This window comes from Plectropomus leopardus, chromosome 18 (assembly GCF_026936395.1).
Source record: "Plectropomus leopardus strain MGB_pleo_1.0 chromosome 18, ASM2693639v1, whole genome shotgun sequence".
Taxonomy (NCBI): domain Eukaryota; kingdom Metazoa; phylum Chordata; class Actinopteri; order Perciformes; family Serranidae; genus Plectropomus; species Plectropomus leopardus.
The window spans coordinates 6,739,264-6,758,476 of NC_142193.1; the positions used below are offsets into that span (position 1 = coordinate 6,739,264).

The window sequence follows — 19,213 nt, forward strand, 5'->3', positions numbered from 1 at the left end:
AACTTAAAACTCATATATTCATTATTTATACATATGTAGATATATATATATATATATATATATATATATATATATATATATATATATATATATATGTAGATATTGTATATATTCTTAACTTTACTTGGTTTTAATATTTTGGTTGGTTTGTGTGTAGATATTCTTCTGAGATGGCTTAATAGAGCTTGGCAATGTGACGTCATTAGGCAGTGCATTGTGGGTGTTGTTGGGTCAGAATAGTTGTAACCGCCATATTGTGTGGCCACCCAGCAAATTTATAGCTAACAGGTAATAGGTAACATATAGCTGTATTGGTTATTTTAAGCTAATTTTTCACTCAATGTGCTGAAAGTAGTTCAAAAGACAATGGATTGTACAGGGAAAACCTTTTACCCGACGCAAAAAAAAAAAAAACCTTACATTGAGAAAATTAACTTTGTCAGAGGAGCAGATCCCTATCAAGTGCCAAAAGAAGACTGGCTTCGTGACCCAGACGCCTTGCCTCCCCTTACTTCCCCAATATTTTTAGTTCATCTTGTGTGGTGCCAGTGCCTGCACTGCATCCCAGTTTCCAAATTTTCAATCTTTATAAGCCCACATTCATTTTTCCAATGGCTGGCTACATGACCTGGAAATTTCTATAAGTCTAAATTGTGATTCACAGTTAGTAGTGTAGTGTAGTGTAGTAACATTACAACCACCGACACAACAAGTCCTTCCTCCCATGCTGTTTCCACCGGTTGCATGTTCATTGCATTACGGCTGTACTGCGTTTTTTCTCCGTGCTCACTCATCTGTCAACTCCCACCGGTGACGGTTTGAGTCTGGCACAGCGCAGCGCTCCCGGATCAGCTGGACAACCATAGAAAGGAAATTGCATGGAACAACTTATTGGGAGTTATGGGAGCGAATGGAGATATTACTTCTTCTTCTGTACTGATATAATGCACGTGAATCTGTAATAACCACAGGAGCTCCTCGGCCTCGCCATTCCAGCTGATCCGACAGTTTTTTATGTTGGGTTAAAGTTTTTCCTTGCACAATCCATTGTCTATTGAACTACTTTTCAGCACACTGAGTGAAAAATGAGCATAATAAAACCAATATCGCTCTCTGTTACCCTTAACCTGTTAGCTATTTGTTTGCTGCGTGGCCACAAAATATGGCGGTTCCGACCCACAATGCACTGCTTGATGACATTGTTTGCCAAGCTCTATTCACGAGACCTTATATCAACATTTAACAGTGTTTACTTGCTGTGGTTCGTGGTTGATAATTGAACTTCATTTTGCATATTCTATCAGATAAAGTGCAATTTTTTTAAGCTTAATGCTAAGCTCAAGTGGAATCAGGCAGAGGGCTGACAATGCTCTTGACACCATGACAAAAACAAACAGAATAGCAGGACAGTGAAACAAAACATGCATGACATATGTTGTGATGATGATGATGACACTGTATATTTTTTGCAAGGAATGGAATAAAATATATTAAATAAACTTGTTTCATGCTTATTTTAAGTAATCATTCAATTATTTACTAGTAACTTCCCAGATTGCACTTGTTTTCCTCTTCTGTGAATGTGCTACTTAACATCCAGTTGTAAATTCCATTGTAGACGACAGCAAAAAGTTTAATATTTTAACTCTGAATGGCAATAGCATCTACTGTTACCATTGTTGGAGCTCTCTTCCGGCCTAACCTACTTTTACCATCCTGCTTTTGTCCAGTAAAGCGATATCTGGTTTGCCTTGCCGTCTGCCTGATTTCATGTGAACACAGATTAAGCTGCACTAATGTGGACCTTTTTCCAAAACATACCTGTAGATATTGGACATTAAAGCACATTCATTTGTCAGAATTACATTTTTTTCCACGCAGACAAACTGGGCAACTTAGAGCTCAGTGTGTTGCTCGTGGCATTTTCACATTTTTTCAGGAGAGGGTGTACACTGAAGTTTTCAAGAAGCTACACTTCAGCTACCCCTGATTGTATGGAGTTTATTTATTAAAAAAGGGAAATTATAGTCACAAGGTTAGGTCTTAGAAAAGCCTTACATATTTGAATGTACAAGTACTTGCAGGAACTTGCTTGACAAATTCTGCTTCAAGCCAAGACAGTGACAAATTGAAATGGTCCCATCTCACATTGTCCATGTTTGTCTGGGTTTGATTTTCAAATGATATCTTTACTGTAGCTCATATGATCTTTTAAAACAAACCAAATGTATTACTATGCAACAGTAAGATAACTCTCATCTACAACAAAACACCTCTCAAACAGGTTTTGAGCTTTTCCAGTTTAATTTTCATAGCACACTAACAGGAAAAGAACCAGAGACTTTCCTGAAAGATAGGGATATGGTCATCGGTATTCTAAACCTAAAATACTAGTAGTTTACATTTGGAATTCTGACTGCATGAGGCATAAGACTCTGAGAAATTGTTATTTGTCCAAAAAGTATTAAATTATGAGGTGAGGCAGGGAGGCGTACGTGTCAATCAGAGGCCTGGAACCTCAGTGGGTAACAGAAGATTACGTTTGGTTTCCAACTGGGACCGTCCATATTAATAATGCATGCAAAAACTATTCTGTAAGGAACTTGTAATGCATTCACTACAAGGCATATATTAATGGCATCAACTTCCATCACTGGCTAATTACTGATGAAAAGTAGTCATTCATTTTAACAGCTGCCAGCCTTTGTCATTACATTTATTTCTTATTACATGTGTTTATTTTGTAATTTACTGTGATTGAGTTGCTGTTACTTTCCTCAAGTAAGGATAGTTAGAGTGCAAATGAGCAGCAGGAGGCATTAACTGCTGAGTGACATCTCTTTTATTACCCTGTAGAAGCCATGCTGATGGCAAGATCACCCAACATGTTTTCTGAAATGGATGCAGCTGACAGGGGAACTGTCTGCACCCCCATATGAATTAAGGAAATTACAGGAGTCTTACTGGGGTCTCCTTGGTTCTCAATAAAAAATGCTGCAAGACTAGATAGAAAAAAGATAACAATATTTTAATTCAGTTAGAATCCTGCATATCCACGGGTACCAACCAGGTTACCAGGAAAGAACTCAAGTTATAGGTAGAGCTGCAATGATCTATTATTTGTCAACTCTTAAATTAATCACAAGGTTGTTTGATTATCAATTCATTGGTATGAGTAACTTGTCAAACTAAAAAAAAAGAAGTCAAAATTCACTTATTTCAAATGCTTAAATATGAATATTTTTTGGTTTCTTTAGTCCTTTATAACAGTAAACTGAATATCTTTGGGTTGTAGACAAAATAATTGTAAAAATTAATCAAATGCGGGCCAGGCGCGAGTGAGAACAAAAATAGGTACCTAAATAATAAATAAATATTATTTTGCAAAGTCTACTTTACCCTAAATCTTTAAAGATCATTCACTGGCAGAATCTTGTTGCAGAGCTTCAAAATTTATTTTTCTCAATGCAATGTTGTTTTCTGATGCTGAGCTCTCTGTCGTTTTCTGCAGGAGGCACTAAAATGTCACCAGAAAAAAGCCATTCTAAAAGGATTATAGTTGGTTTTTGTGGCTGAGCCTTTTGTGGTGGGTGATCATACTCCTATCCTATGGATCTCTGCTGCTAAAGCCTTCAGCTTCAATGCTTATATGTTTTACAAGTATATCTCAAGGCATTTAGCTTACCTGAGAGTTACTGCTGCATACAATGCTGATAATTGGTTCAATACAATAATTGAAGTCAACAAATCATATATATCAACTAAAACTGGATTTTACTGTAAAATTAGAATAAACATTGTGGAATCCATACTTTATATTTGACCCTCTTAAAGTAACCTAATTCATTTCTTCTATCTTCAACCTGCTGAAACTCTAATGCATTCCTAAGTAAACAGGTCCATTCCATCCATCCATCCATCCATCCATTTTCTTCCGCTTATCCGGGGTCGGGTCGCGGGGGCAGCAGCTCTTCCCGGGGGACCCCGAGGCGTTCCCAGGCCAGCTGAGAGACGTAGTCTCTCCAGCGTGTCCTGGGTCTTCCCCCGGTCCATTCCATCTATATAATGCTAATTATGGATGATGTAATTAGCACTTATATTACTGTTTTACTGTTATATAAGACACACAGTGATAGATGATTTTCTGACTGCTCCCAAGAAAATAAATGTGTACCTTGAGTGATTACAATTATTTAATTTTTGCTTTGACATGTTACAGTTACCACAGACTCTGCTGCAGGCTCATTTTCATTTATTGATTGGATATCCTAACAATACCAATCAATCCATCCAGCTTTAGTGAAAGTATGGAGTGCTTGACACCAACAAATAGCCTAATACAAGATCGAATTACATCAATTTGCAGTTATGTTGTGTTCTTCTGCCATGAGGATGATGATTTATTACATAGACTGCCAGATGATTTATAGTACATCAGAAAAATAATTTGTGTTTTTGCCTACTTTCTAGCTCTAGACTAGATAAGGAAGACATCTGTTCCGATGGTTCACACATTCCCAAGTACTTGCTATTCAAGCACTATACTTAACCACACATCTGAGGGACCTGCTGGTGTAGTGGAGGCGATGCCAAGTTCTTTTCTAACTGTTAATAGTATACCCACCTATCAACCAAAAAGCCATTGGAATATATAGGAGAGTATATCCACATTTCCCTTTTTTGGCAACCTACTCATCTACCTAGTAGTGCACTCACCTCATCAGCTGCCACTACACCACTGGAGGGTCCATTTATTTGACAGCTGTAGTTACCACTTAGATGTGAGATTTGACATCCAGAATATTTGATCAGTTTATTAAATAAGATGAATTGTTATAGATTAAAAATGCCAACGGTATATTAAGTACATATCTCCTTGACCAGTGTTACATTAAAATACTACTTAAACATGAATGCATCTGTGATATTATCTAATAATATGATAAGTAACGTATGTTATGTATGTATTGCTGTATCACAGATGTGTGATTCATTTGTGTTTGTGTATATATGAAACAATACTCTCATACACTCTCAGATAAATCTGTCTGGAGATAACCTGCCTCTGTTGCTCTGCACCTGCCTGCGTCTCCTAAAGCTCAGAATTTATAGCAGTTACAAACCAGGATGATGGCGAGAAATGATGAAAAGCCATTGGCTTGCCCCCGTTAGCGTATGAATTTGAGAGGCTATCATTTAGCCTATAACATTAGGAAAATGACGTGTAATTTGCAACCCAGATGTGGACTGTAGCTGGTGGCATCTCTGTTGTTGCTATTCAGTTGCTGCTTATCTGTATTCATCCCGTCATTTCTTATGTTCATTACTTTATACAGCTCACTGTTTAGCTGCAGTGGTTTTGAGCTGACTGTGAATGATATTAATAAGAAACTAGAAACCATCTTGGGATGGGATCACAACAGTTCCACACAGCGATTGGGGGACCAGTGGTCTCTTTCCTACTTCCTACCATGGATGTATTAAAGGGAGTTAGTGATTTTTGAAGAGGGACTATGAGAAATACTTATGTATAGTCAGTGTATTACATACAGTAGCTGGTGGTCACACAGTCTCTTCCTGGGAACTACATTTCTCATCCACTGCTGGTCAGTTGTGTGGGTCATAAAAGTGCTGTTGGTGACTGTTCTGCAATAATTGCTGAAACAAAACTTCACATTCAAAACACTCTCAGTATAGAGTCCACTTAAATGGATATTGCATTTTTCACTTTAAGAGGCCTGGATGCAGCATTGGAGGTGGGATCCCATTCATTCTTATGAATGTTGCTCGGTGGCGCTTGATGCCAAAAATGTTCGACTACCATCTATAAAATTTCCTGAATGATTGGTGCTGCTTCTGGATCAGTTGGCTTATAGAACAAGTGCACAAGAGACTTTTGCTGGCTGAGCAGGCTTCTTCTGGTTTAACGCTCAGCTAACTTGACGTGGGGTAAAATTATTTAATCTTGCGGCTCTCCTAGACTTTTGAAATGTTTTCAGACCAAATGGATTAAATCTAGATAGTGAAAAGGCCTTTGAACACTGAGCCCGCTTTCTATTTTAAGGACGGATGAAAGTTTCAAAGTTAGTGTACAAATGTGATTGACACAATGTGAGGCCATTTTTATTTTTAGATGTGCAACAATTTAAGACAAGAAAAAACTGACTTGTTAAAGGACTTTAAGGCAGAGTAATTTGGGCCATTCATCATCCTGGTATTTGCAGATTTGCTTCCAGGGGGCCTGTTTCCTACCCTTTGACTTCCAGTGCCACTGCCACTGCTTGATGACACCCATCTCTAAACTTGGCCTGCATTGTCATCTCAATAGCACACCTGCAAAGTTTTGTGACAGCATCTTGCACGGTTGAGATGCTGTTAAATTTACAAAATCTGTCCATAGACAGATGGACAGACATACATCAGACAGACACAAACACCAGCACAATACTCTAAATGCTTCTGTGGTAGCTCCCTACAATGGGCGTCATCAGGCACTCATTTTGCTATGATGACACACACACTGACGTTCAAGGTGAAAACAATGCCAGTCCCGCTGTCATGGCTGATAATTACCTTAACATTTAATCAGACTCTTCAGACTTCCCAGTGGCCTTGTTTATCTAGAGTGCGTCTCTCTGACTCCCTGTACGTTTGATTTGGACCTCTCTGCGACCTGAATACTTGATTTGTGTCTGTGCAGGTTTCATGCAAATGCAAGGGTAATTTAAGATGCCATAGTTTGATAAGTTTCCAGTGATACTCTAGACTAGCTACAGTTACATGCACATCAATATTCCCCTGTTATTTAGAATAGTTTTCCCAATCCAGCATTTTCTGATTAATACATGGGATATGCCGGTATTATTCGGGTTTTTGGAGCATTATCTTGACATGTATACAGCCAATTTGGAATGGCTTTATTAACAGTGGTTTTTATGGCAATTTGCACCACACAATCTCTCTTCTGATTACAGTTGGCTCTGTGCATTGTCATGGATACGTTGTACACAAACCAACTCACCAACAGCTTGCTAAGCTGTGAGGCAGAGATGCATGCAAAAGATAATGCCACCTTTCAAGTCAGTGGAAGAAACACACCTGCTTTTAAACTTTACAAAAAGAGTTAGATATCAACAGGTTTAAATTTGCACACAGGACCGATCTTTTCAAGAATGTGAAGGAAGGAAAGAGGGATTCCAACAAGCCTACCACTGGTAGGAGACAGCAGGTCCAGCTGTTCTGCTTCTTCATATTTTGACGTGATAAACAACATATTAGAATGTTTATCAAAGTACACACGTCTGCATGGAAACAGGAGTGTTATAGAAATATTTATTTCATTTGACATGTAAGCAACTTAGTAGGAATGCTGTCTTTTTCAGAATAAGGGCAAAAAAATGACTCACTCAGGGTCCTATTTATGGCCACAACAATCTTTCCTGACTCTCTCCTTGCCCCTGCCCCCCTAACTGACCTTGTATGGCAGGACGACAGCAGATCCTCCACTGATGCCCACAATGGGTACCGCCGTCTGAGTGGAGATGAAGTCCAAGATCTGTGCCACGGCCTCTGAGCCAACGTTGTCCTCGAACACCACGCCATGGACGCGGTTGGTGGAGAGGGTGTCACAGATTCGTGTGAGCAGTGCCCTTGGGTTGGTGTTGTTGACCAGCACAGTGATGGGGTTCACCTCCAGGGGCAGGTCCATGAAGTTTTCCCGGCTTAACCGGCCCTTAATCTCTGTCTGGTAGGCCGAGCCGCTGAACACCACCGCCACGTTCACAGAGGGCGTGGGAATCCCAAAGGGCCGGCCTGAACAGAAGGGGACGGTGCAGAACAGCAGCAGCAGCAGCGGCGGCGGCCACCACGGGGAGTCGCTCAAGCAGCCTAGACGAACGCCCATCTCAGTCACCTACTGCCTGGAGGAGGGGTCAGAGTGGAGGGAGGGGTCAGCAGAGGGATTGACATGTTAGATACACAGAACCAGTTGCTGTCTTTTTCTGAAATGTTGTGATAATACTCAGTAATCCCTGCTGACTGGGCAACCAAACTGCCTTTTGTTTAGAGTTGGCTTATTTTGATTAATGACCTTTTAGCTTCATCTCCGCTCAGTGTGCTGGTGTGCCGGCCGTAACTAAGACAGTGTAAGAACCCATTAACGGGGCCCAGAATAGTATTTTTAGAGTGTGTCAGCGTGCGACATGAGGCTGTGGCCAGGCTGTTGCGTCTTAGGGTGGCAGCTGCCACCCTGCTGCTGTTGTATTCTGTGGTCCAACCCAACAGATGGTGTCCAGTGTTTAATGCAACAAATGGAGAACAAGAGGATTTATTATTTTTCTCTTGTGACATTACTTTTGAAGCTGTTGCTTAATTTTTTTCAGCAGCCCAAAGCATTTAAACTTAATCTGCCAAAGGTCTGCATGCATGTGTTTGGCTGTGCTGATTAATTGACATCCATGGCACAGTGTCATTATTATGATTTATAAGCTGATCGGGAAAGTTTTTCTTTTCCAGTTTTGAAACTGACATTTGAATTATTCAAACGGCAAAGTCTATATTTACAAAGGGATTGAAATCCCCAAGTTAGCCTTTGAAAAAAAAGTCTAAGCTCTTTGTGCAACATTGCATCACTAATGGTCTGGATTGCAACCAGTAACTCTTGGCCAAACTGTCTTAATTTCTTCCAGAACCCTAATTGCTTTGCTTCCTGCCCTCTGGAAGGTAATGGAGAAGAAACGCTGTGGCAGAGCGCCGCGGTGTCAAACCCTGTAGCGTTGGTTTAACATTCACATTGTAGCCAGACAGCGGTTTGTGTAGAGCTGTCAGACAGACTTAGGCTCTTTGTCAAATCTGTCACGGTAGTGTTTGTGGCCCTGAGGGAGTGCTGCACACTGGTCCCCTGTCACAGAGATCTGATCCACCATGTGATGGAATCCCACTGGGGTGAATATATTGTAATCCCTCGGTAATCCCTGCCAGGCGTCATGGCCTACGGCTTGATTGTAGTGTATAAACTTATCAAGAGATTTGGCGACTGCATGAGGCTCAGTGTAGCTGTGTGGCGCAGTTCTCTCTATGTTCTACTTCTTGTGTGGGACTGAGCCACAAGCTCCCCTATGAAAAACCAGATAAACAGGCAGGCAGTGGAGGAGCCATGGTCGGTACGTCACTGGAATAGCTATCATGTGATTTTATTTGCAGTCATATCACTTGCTGAAAGCCACATTAAAAAAATCACACATGCGTGGGAAGCTGTACATTCTATGTCCTACATGTGATTCTCCAGGTACGCGCCAGCACATAAATCATTTTTATAAATTGATTAGTCTGCACCACGAGAGGGCATCTGCCACATTCCTCTCAATGACATTAGCCATGTTTCAGCTGCGACAGCAGTGGAATAGTTGAGGGTTAATGTCTTTGATGGGGCGCAATGTACGTGGTCAAAATGCTTAAAAGCTTCAACCTCCCATGTGTTCAATCAAGGCGGGGAAACAGCTTAGGCAGATATATGAAGGTCGAATCCTGGGGTGGTGGATATAGAATTAACCCCAGCAGGAAATGAGTCATCAATAACGTTGTGACAATGCTTTGTACTGTCAACATGCCTTCTAATGCCAAGGCAAGGAAATAAAACTAGAGGCACTAAAGGTAGGAGAGGCTTAAATAAAGGCTTATTTAATGTAGAATAGTGCCGTCAGGGGAAGCTTTGTGACGCAGCAGACTTGCAGATCTGCACTGATTTGGTCCTGACCCCTGAATCTAAAAGTCAGCTGAACCTGTAAACGGGACCAATACGTAAAGAGGCTTTTCATCTGTGCTTGGGCTAAATTCCTAAAAAAAATTCCTGTGTACACAAGGGCTGAATGCTTCGCTCAGATGTTTGGATCAAAAGTCACCATGGAGGATGCATGACAAGGTACATCCATTGTGAATTATAAGAGTACACAGCTTGTTTGGCTCTGCAGCCTGGTTGTAACAGATACAAGGTACATAATGTAGTCTGTTTGCGTCATGACACTGGATTGAGCATGAGTCATACTGTACTGAGTGACAGAGGGAGTCATGGCATTACGACCAAAACCCTGTAATCCTTATGTTATATACAGTATAGGCAGGCTGGCATGACCCATTTGACATAAGCTTCTTATGGACCAACTACATTTTTATGTAATAACAATTAAATATAACACTTCCTAAACATGTTGGTTCAAACATATATTGATAATATTTAATCATTAGGCTAATCATTAAGTTACATAACATAACTCAAGACATGCTTAATGATACCATACAGTAACGTGCACAATTAAAGATTTAGAGTTTTTCAGAGTTATAAATTATTTTTGTCTGCTTATCGACAACAAATGAACAGCTGTTTTAAAGTTTTGTCTCCTGTCTTTTTCTTTAGCTGTGTGCATCAGAGGCCTCACTACACATTTTTTGTTCACTAATTGCAACCAGGGACCTCTCAGTTTTCTTTGTAGTTTTTCTTTCTGGGCCACGTCAGAGCTCCCTTTACTTCACGGTATTAGATGAAGTGCCAAAAAAACCCCCAAAAAAGTACCAGAAAAAATGTTGAGATAATAAATACTAACAAAGTGATGTCTGCACAGCACATTATTCTGTATGCTCTGTGTGGTATTAAAATATTGACAATGAGTGCGATTACACAGACATTAATAACCTATTGTTAAGGCTTAGCCCGGTCATGATCTTATTTGGGATATGGTGTTAACATGAGCAAAGGGAAATTAGGTTATTCATTAGGGGTGGGAAATACCAGAGGGTCCTACGATATGTGAGTATTGCGACAACACATATTGCAATACATTGCAGTTTGTTACGTTTTCTAAACTGCTAATTATGTCTTGGAAGAAAAACTTAAAAATCTACTTTTGAATATATACTTTCTCCCTTAAACCATTTTTGCATTAAACTGTATTTAGCAGATCGTTAAAATAATTGATTTTAGTATTCTAGGCTACCAACACTTTAATTTGTAATATTAAAAAATGCATATAATAAATCAACCAATGCTTGGCGTCCTTGTTTCAACACAATATTGCCACGCAAAAACATTGTGATACTGTGCTGTATCGATTTTCCCCCACCCCATCATTCATTACTGTATACATCCTGGTTTCTTTCTTTCTTTCTTTCTTTCTTTCTTTCTTTCTTTCTTTCTTTCTTTCTTTCTTTCTTCAGAACAGCCTAGCTAGTATATTTGAGTTTCTGAATGGAATATGGTGTCAACATGCTCAAACACATAAATGGGATACTCCAAAAACCTGATCATAAACAGGTTATTCATGTCCATACAAATACACTAAATGCTTTTATGTCCAAGGTGACACAGTCATTCCACAAAGATTGTTCACTGTAATCACAGATAACTACACCATCTTACACCGTCTGTATTATGTACAAACTGCTGGAGCTGCTCTCCCTGTTGGACAGAAAACTAGATGGAGATACTGAAATTCCAGTGTTTAGATCATTTTGGTGTCATTAACACTTGCTGTAATTACAGAGGTGCAAAACGTGAAGTGGTAATGTGCACAGACATTAAACTGTTGGTAACTGCTGTAAGAAGTAAAGATGCATTTTCAACATTGCAAAATGTGGATGGAATGTGTGTCAAAGCTCAGGTGAATCAGATAACAATCCATCCATAATCCTCTCTGCAAGCATTTGCACTTTTATTGCTTTTAGATATTGAATTGCCACACATGAAGTGCCTGTGTGTAAATATAGCATTAGTGTGTTAGTGAGTGGGAGCTCTAGTGTAGATGATTAAATCTTTGAGAAGACAAATAAGGCAAACAGCACTAAATAAAACACATTCATGGCATACGTTTCTCAAGGTAATGATTTAAATACGCTCATGCTTTCTCACACAGTTTTCTCCCACAAACTAACAGACATAGATACACCTGCAGCACTAAGGACTCTCCATACCAGCTGTGACTCTTGAAATTACACTTACATACAACTAGTTTGAAACAGCAAATATATTTTTATATATTGTATATATTATTATTAGATTTTTATCGACATTTAACTCAAATCGTGAGCTTTCTAACTTTAACCAAAGTGCTTTTGTTGCCTAAAGCTTATCATTCTATAGACAGCATGTGAACCAGGGATTCTGGTGTCACAGTCCATCAGCCAGCACGACCACCACACTACAAATTCAGTGCAGTACATAAGTTTAGTGTTATATTATCCCAAATAAACATTGTCTTTGAACGTACTGCAGAATGCTGACTAGACCACTGGTTCCCAGCCAGTGTATTCCCATCCCCTGTAAGAATTATCCAAGCTTTACCAGGGGGTCACAAGGCATCAGCGCAAAAAAAAAAATGAATTTGTCAAAAAAATGTAATGTAGTATATCTGACAGTTAAAGTAATAGTATCAAAAGTTCCCCAAAAAACAGGAAAACTTATATCTGATGCAATATTCACAGGAAAATGAATTGCTCAAAATTCACTCAGATTGCTCATTTTTACACAAACTTACCACAATTATTGTGATCAGTATTTTAGTTAATTGTACTGTTTATCAGTTGCTCTGTACTTTTATTGTTATGCATTAAATATGATAAAGAATATCAGTATAATATAACTCAGTCAGGGGTTGTCAGTTCAATGATAAAACGGGAGCCCTTTAAGAAAAATGATTGGTAACCACTGGTCTACCCAACCCATACCCTCACACTGGCCTAACCCTCAGCCTAAACTTAAACAAAAAACATGTCTTAAACATTTCATGGTTTTGTGGGGATTGTTTCATGTGTGCTAAATTAAACAACAAACTTTCATCTAGTACATTTGTACAAGTTACTTAAGTTATTTATAAGGATTATGGCCTGAGGAGAGAAATGTGGCGATGGCAGGTAAGCAGTCTCTCAGTTTTTACAGTTTGGGGAAGTTTTGGAGTTTAGTCCCCATAATGTGACTATACAGACATGTGTCCTTGCAACGTGATTAATACAAGTACACACACACACACACTGCACAGTCCTATCTCCCAGTTGCAGATTATTTAAATAGCTGAACTTGTTCTTACAACATCTCTTCCTGGGCTCTTGCCAAAGTCAGTACTAGAACAAGGGAATATAAAAAAGTGATGTGATAAGTTGTTCCAAAATAGCTCAACCATATTCCTGTTTATTGTCCTATTGATGCTGTGAACACTGCATGCTGTGAACATTGTGAAAATAATTTAAAGAGAGATTAGATTTAGTAAAGTGATACTACATTTTTAAAGAAAAATCTACAGGAGTCCTCACTGATCTTTATACTCTGTCTTCAGGGTTGTTTGACTAACAAACATTTAAGATGTGCTTATCCCCCTCTAGTGGGTGACATATGGTGGAAGCAGTTTCTTTACAAAATTAGCTACCATTGCAAAAGTGCTTTCAAAATAACTGCTGGGCCTTTATCAGACTATCATATAATTTTCTCTTCTTGTGGTTTATCCTGTGGTGCCTTCACACACCTGACATCTGGACGTTTTGATAAACTGAGCAGGTGATAATGCAAATAGTACATCTGCATGTTCAGCCTGCACGTATGTTATCTGCTCCTGTAGGTTGAATATTGTTGATAAGCTGAACAGAATTTTTCTGCCCATGTTGACACTTCCTGCTCAATATGTATGGCCTTGGCAGACTAGGTGATGAGAATGTGAGCACATTTTTATACACAAATGGTATAGTATGTTATGTATATTAAAATCTGACACATTGGTTTTTCCTTACTGTATAATTTATTACTTATATTTTCTTATTTCATACTGCATATTGTTCCTTTCAAAAACCCCTAACCCTGCATGTTCTTTTTTTAAACTGTAGGTAGTTCATTTATGTTATCGTTATTTCAATCCCATTTCTTTGCTGTGTCAATAATTGTAACAATTGGGCTTCCCCATAATGCATACTCAGTTTCATCTTATTGTGTCCTTTAAACCCAAGTGCTACAGTACTTCATTTTCTGGTATTGACCATATGAATTGTGAAGTCAGATAAAAAGCTGCCATCTATTGACGGCATAAGTTTCCGCTGAGCTGTCGAGTCCTCCAACTGATTCCTGATCCAGCTCATTAACGTGAGGCCGCAGCGGTAAATACATCTGGCTGAGAAGTGAGGTCTCATCGGCGCAGTGTTTAATGACTGCTTTTATATTCTGGGCATGACGCCTCTGCTGCAGCTGTTTAACAATGTGCACCTGTCCTGTCTTCTGCTACATGATCAATACGCTCAGCCATGCATCTGCAGCCTGCTGCGTCTGCGGCTCACTTGCTGATAAACTCATCCTCCTCTGTCATTATCAGGAAAACCGCTGACCATCCAAAAAGTCCACTGCATCTTCCTCTAGGACAATTTATGATAGTGCACCACGCTGGAAGATCCATTTAGTAATCTATGACCTTTAGTGACCTCTGAGGGAGAACTAAACTGATATGACTTCCATAAACCAACATACCACCTCCTCCCATCCACTCAGAAAGCTTGGGACCTGGGCCCAGATATGAGAGCACTTGACCCCAAAGCCCTGTTTGTTTGATTAGTGTTAATTCGGGGGCAACAGATCATCGGCCTGGCAGATTATCTGGGCCGATATTTGGCGTGGTGCTGATTATATGTGTCAGCGTTTTGTTCAAATAATCGCTGATTAAAATTACCAATGAAAAAGTGTATGTATTGCAGTCAACCACACCAGGGAAGGCAGTCTGCAATACATGAAAAGAAAGTGTTAGCATAGGAGGAACTTTTATTTTCTTAAACCTCAGTTCACTGAACTTTATAAAAAAAAAGTTGCAGGGAACTTTTTCTATGATGTTGAAAGTTTCAGCATTGATTAAACATTTGCTAAAGGCATTTAAATAAAGTTTTGTGTTGGAATTAGTTATAATCCTAATTCTAAATTTTTGACAGAAATAATTTTATTTTTATTTAAATGAATATCGGTTCCATATATCGGTTATTGGTCTCATTAACTACAAGTAATCAGTATCGGTATCGGCCTTGAAAAACTAATATCAGTCAACCCCTAGTGTCAACACTGCATATGGTACCAACTTGGAAAGGTGGTCTTGAGTTAGGTTAATGTGCAATCAGGTACGACTGGCAACAGGTGTGAAAACCTATTGTACCAAAACACATTAGTGGACTGCAATTTATCACGAGAAACAGTTGGCAAGCAGAGCTGCAAAGGCATTTCTTAGCGTTGCCTCCACATATGAGCATAGCACTTCCTAGTCTAACTTTCTGAACTGCATGGCCATTGTTAATAAAATAGGAAGGCAGATGAGAGGATTGTTCTTGACATTGTCTCCAAAATATGAACAAAAATAGGCAAAGTGCAAAGGTTGACACCTAGTATGAACTTGGGATCATGCGACTGATGCCTGTATTTACACTGCAGCAACTACATAAACAAATGTCACATACGTAGATCACAAGTGTACTTGGGTAGCAGGGTGGCAGAAGAGTTGGGGGGGGCAATCGTCCTTGGGCACGGTACAAATCAATCATACCAAATATAAAAACGCCCTTAAGCTATGTCACTGCTCTGCAATTGACAAAAGCAAAGTCACAAGAGAAGTGAGTTCATATTCACTATGTTAATGAGTGAAGTAGCTAATTAAAACAAAGAACCAACAGGGATCTCCAGTAAGGATCTGCTGCATCGCCGTACAAAATGATGATGATAATACTTTATCAATATTTGCTTTAATACCTCGCTTGAGAACTGAATACGTGTTGTGACTTTCTTAACTCTGTCCTTCATCGTCATGGCTGTCTTCCTAAGAAAAACTACATCAGTTATTTGTTGTCAGTGCCTAAATACAACAAGTTTATGTTAAACTGGCAAAGATCTCCAGAGGCCTCGTAAATTATGACTCTTGCGTAGTTTATATCCCCACAAAACTTCACAGGGACGCTGTTGATGGGGATGGATGGGTCGACCGTTGTTTACTTCTTGTCTTGTCTTTTTTTTTACCAGTGAGCACAGGATTCTTTTAATGTTGAACAGTCTTTCCCTAACCAAAAGGATAGGGTCACATTTTCAAGTGTAGAAAAGTACAATTCTTAACCCACATGTATACTGAACTATTACTGGTTTATGTAATTGTTGCCTCTGCCAACTGACTGCAAAGAGATCCCTTTCTAGGCTGTTTTCAGTGTAATAATGCATTGTGAAGTTAAGATGGAGCTTCAAGACTGATTTTGAGAAATCCAGTGTATTTTCCAAAGTTGATGTGTTTTTGGTATAAAAATTCCTCTGGGCTTTAGCAGCTTGCTTAGCCATGGAAAAAGGGACAACACAGTGACATCCAATTTGGAAGACACCCACTTGATCTGACCAACTGAGACCACTTAAGTCTCACTAGCAGTTTTTTTTTCTTTATTTATAGAAGCATTTTTGCACAGAACAAGAGTAGAACAAATATAGATTATGTCCCAAACATTTACATCTGACCCCTTTGGGGCTAGTATGGACAAGATTAATCTCTATAAACTGATATGTGCATATATAGACAGAATCTGTCGGCAAGGGGGCAAGATTTTGGGTTCTGGTTTGTGTTTGTAGTTTGAATAGCAACAGTCATGGTTGAGAGGTGGAAAGCATTGGCAAATGCAATTTTGGAACGGCTATTGTCTGACAACAATTTAGCTTTATATTAGCTTGTTTAAAATTCATCTGCATTAATATGAATATATCTTTCAATAGAAATTCCTAAATGATCAGAGCATGGAAGAGGAAGTCTTGGCCCGGTATTATCTGCTTGTTACACCAGATCTCAAAAAATATTGCCTATTGTCCCCTGAGGCTTATTGTCATCAGACCAAAAGGGTTCCAAGATTGGGACAGGAAAAGACAATAAAATAAACAAAAACAGATTAAGATAAGATATCCAGAGAGACATTGCTGTGAAACAGTTGCAGGTATAAAGAGTGCAAAGAATGCACTTTTGCTAAAAGACAGGCTTGATAGAATGCAAACCTATCAGTTCACCATTTTTATTGGTGATTTGTAATGATGTCATATTAGAAAAGGCTTATAGGAGCAGATGGGAAGAAGGTAATGTGTTTGGAGAACTTCTTGTCATTGTCAGGACAAACTTAAATCTGGGTGGGATGTTTTTGCTGAATATGTGTTTGTAATGTGTTACAAATGAAGTGTCTGGAGTACATTTGATTTAAACAGGCTGCAGACTGGAAAAGTTTTGGCAATCTAAAAATTCAGCCGCACACCAATTGTTTTGTCATTAGTATTAAAATGTGTCGATATCAATTCCTTGTGGATTGCAGTGAATTTAAGATACGCTTATTTTATTTTAGTATTCTATTGCATGCACAGCCTTTTTCCTTTTTATTGGATCTTGCCTGGTACAGTTAATCCATCCATCTATGCTTAATGCACATTATCCTGTTCAGAGTTTTAGGAGGCTGTAACTTATTCCAGCATGCAATTTATGAGACACTGTGTATTAATGCAGTTTGCACCCGTAAATTAGGATTTTGCAGAATAGTAGATGCACATGTAAATACAATGCAACACAGCAGCATCCTGGAATAATGATATAGAATATGATAAGCTTCATAAATATGGGATTTGTTGTATGTCTATTGAATTATTTTAAATTTATTCCTGTTTATCTAATACATATGTGACTCAGTGTAACCTATCCCTGAAATATTATCAATGACTTTTGAGCTTAATAGATTTTTGTGTGATAGATCCCCAAGGAGGCACTTAAACATATTTGACCTCCACTATTACAAAGAGCATGGACCTATTTATCACCACATAATTACGACGGTCATGTCTCTTTTTGCTTCCACCTGTATGAATATGTTTAACTAAGCTCTGATTTAAAAAAAATACAGCCACACTAATCTCCTTAAATCCACAGCCATTTAACTAATCTGTAGATTCATCAGCATCATAAGTACAGTGAGAGCAGAAAGAGGTGACGAGCCAAAAAAAAAGGAATCTGCATCCAAAAATACCCACAGTTTGACATACTTGGCGTGTGTCCACAGGTTCGAGTCAATGTCAAATCAAAAGCGTTTTGTGTATTTAGTTTCCCTCCAAAGATGTATTCCATCCAAAGCTTCTCTCCACTTTTCTAAATGTGATTCATCCTCAGTATTTTTTCTCTATGATAAACAAAACACTATCTGCAGCCAAAATCGTACATATCTTTGCAACCTAGCATTTATCTCTGACCCTACCTTGCACGTCTCGACCAATAATTTGGGGACTGCTGAATCAGATCATCATAAATAAAGCTAAATTTCTTGCTGTCCCTGCTATCCCTGTCTGATCTTTGGACATTTGCTCAGAATGCAGAAGATGCAAGATGTATTGAAGCAACTCTAAATCCAGTCAGTTAGTAATTTCTCATTGAATTGTTTGGCCACTCTTTTCTTTTCCTCTAAAACAGTCAAACAGCATATAACATTAGTTATAGGCCACTACAGAGTCATAGAAAAACAACAAACATCCTGTTAGCTTCTATTTAAACAAATTCAGACAACTGGTCTTTATATTCATGAGTCTGGCTCAGCTCCACATGGCCTGACGCTGAGTAATGGAAATGGAGTTAATTAACAGGGCCAGACCCATTTCTTAGTCATAATGGTCCAGATAAAAACACATGAACTGTTCTACAAGTTTTTTTTATTTCCAATAACACTAATAAAAACAATCACAATAATTACTTGTTTTTTTTCTTCTTTCTGCTGGTTATGTGACAGTTGTAGATGTAGGGCTGGCAGTGTGGGTACCAAGTCAGTCAAGGTCAGTTCTTTCAGTCCAACAAATATCAACGCATATGAAAATAAAAAATTTAGGGCGTTACAAAACCAGTACCAATATCAGTACACTTAAAGTGATACCCATGCCAATACTCAGTACTTCATTCAATCTATTTATTTTCTACTTCATTTGTTACCCATCATGCGAATGGAAACATTCAATTGCATAAAATGCCACAAATGCACAAATGTATAGTCTAGACATACCTTTGAAGGCTTTGTTGGCATGCTGAACTGCCAACTTCTTCAAATACACTCCTCTTGACTTCACCTTGCCTCATATGGGGTTGTATGGGTTGTAGCTGCTGTGGCAGTGGGCCAGTCAAATATTGAGTTATTTTGATCATGGTGATTTTGGTCATGGTAATCATAGTTG

At 38.8% G+C, this 19,213-nt stretch overlaps 1 protein-coding gene and 1 long non-coding RNA gene across 6 annotated transcripts in view; one reads left to right on the top strand and one right to left on the bottom strand.

Moving 5' to 3' along the window:
* The window catches only part of LOC148186427 (uncharacterized), a 178,895-nt gene that overhangs the window by 114,737 nt on the left and 44,945 nt on the right, over positions 1-19,213 (top strand). The gene's annotated exons all lie outside the window — the stretch shown is intronic.
* The window catches only part of grin2ca (glutamate receptor, ionotropic, N-methyl D-aspartate 2Ca), an 87,545-nt gene that overhangs the window by 55,243 nt on the left and 13,089 nt on the right, over positions 1-19,213 (bottom strand). For 2 of the 3 annotated variants that reach the window (XM_042505857.2, XM_088069450.1), the window contains exon 3: positions 7,475-7,919. In XM_042505857.2, the coding sequence (XP_042361791.1) occupies positions 7,475-7,903 (429 nt within the window). In that variant the 5' untranslated portion in view covers positions 7,904-7,919. The remainder of the gene's footprint in view (positions 1-7,474; positions 7,920-19,213) is intronic. The other variant, XM_088069451.1, reaches the window with a different exon arrangement.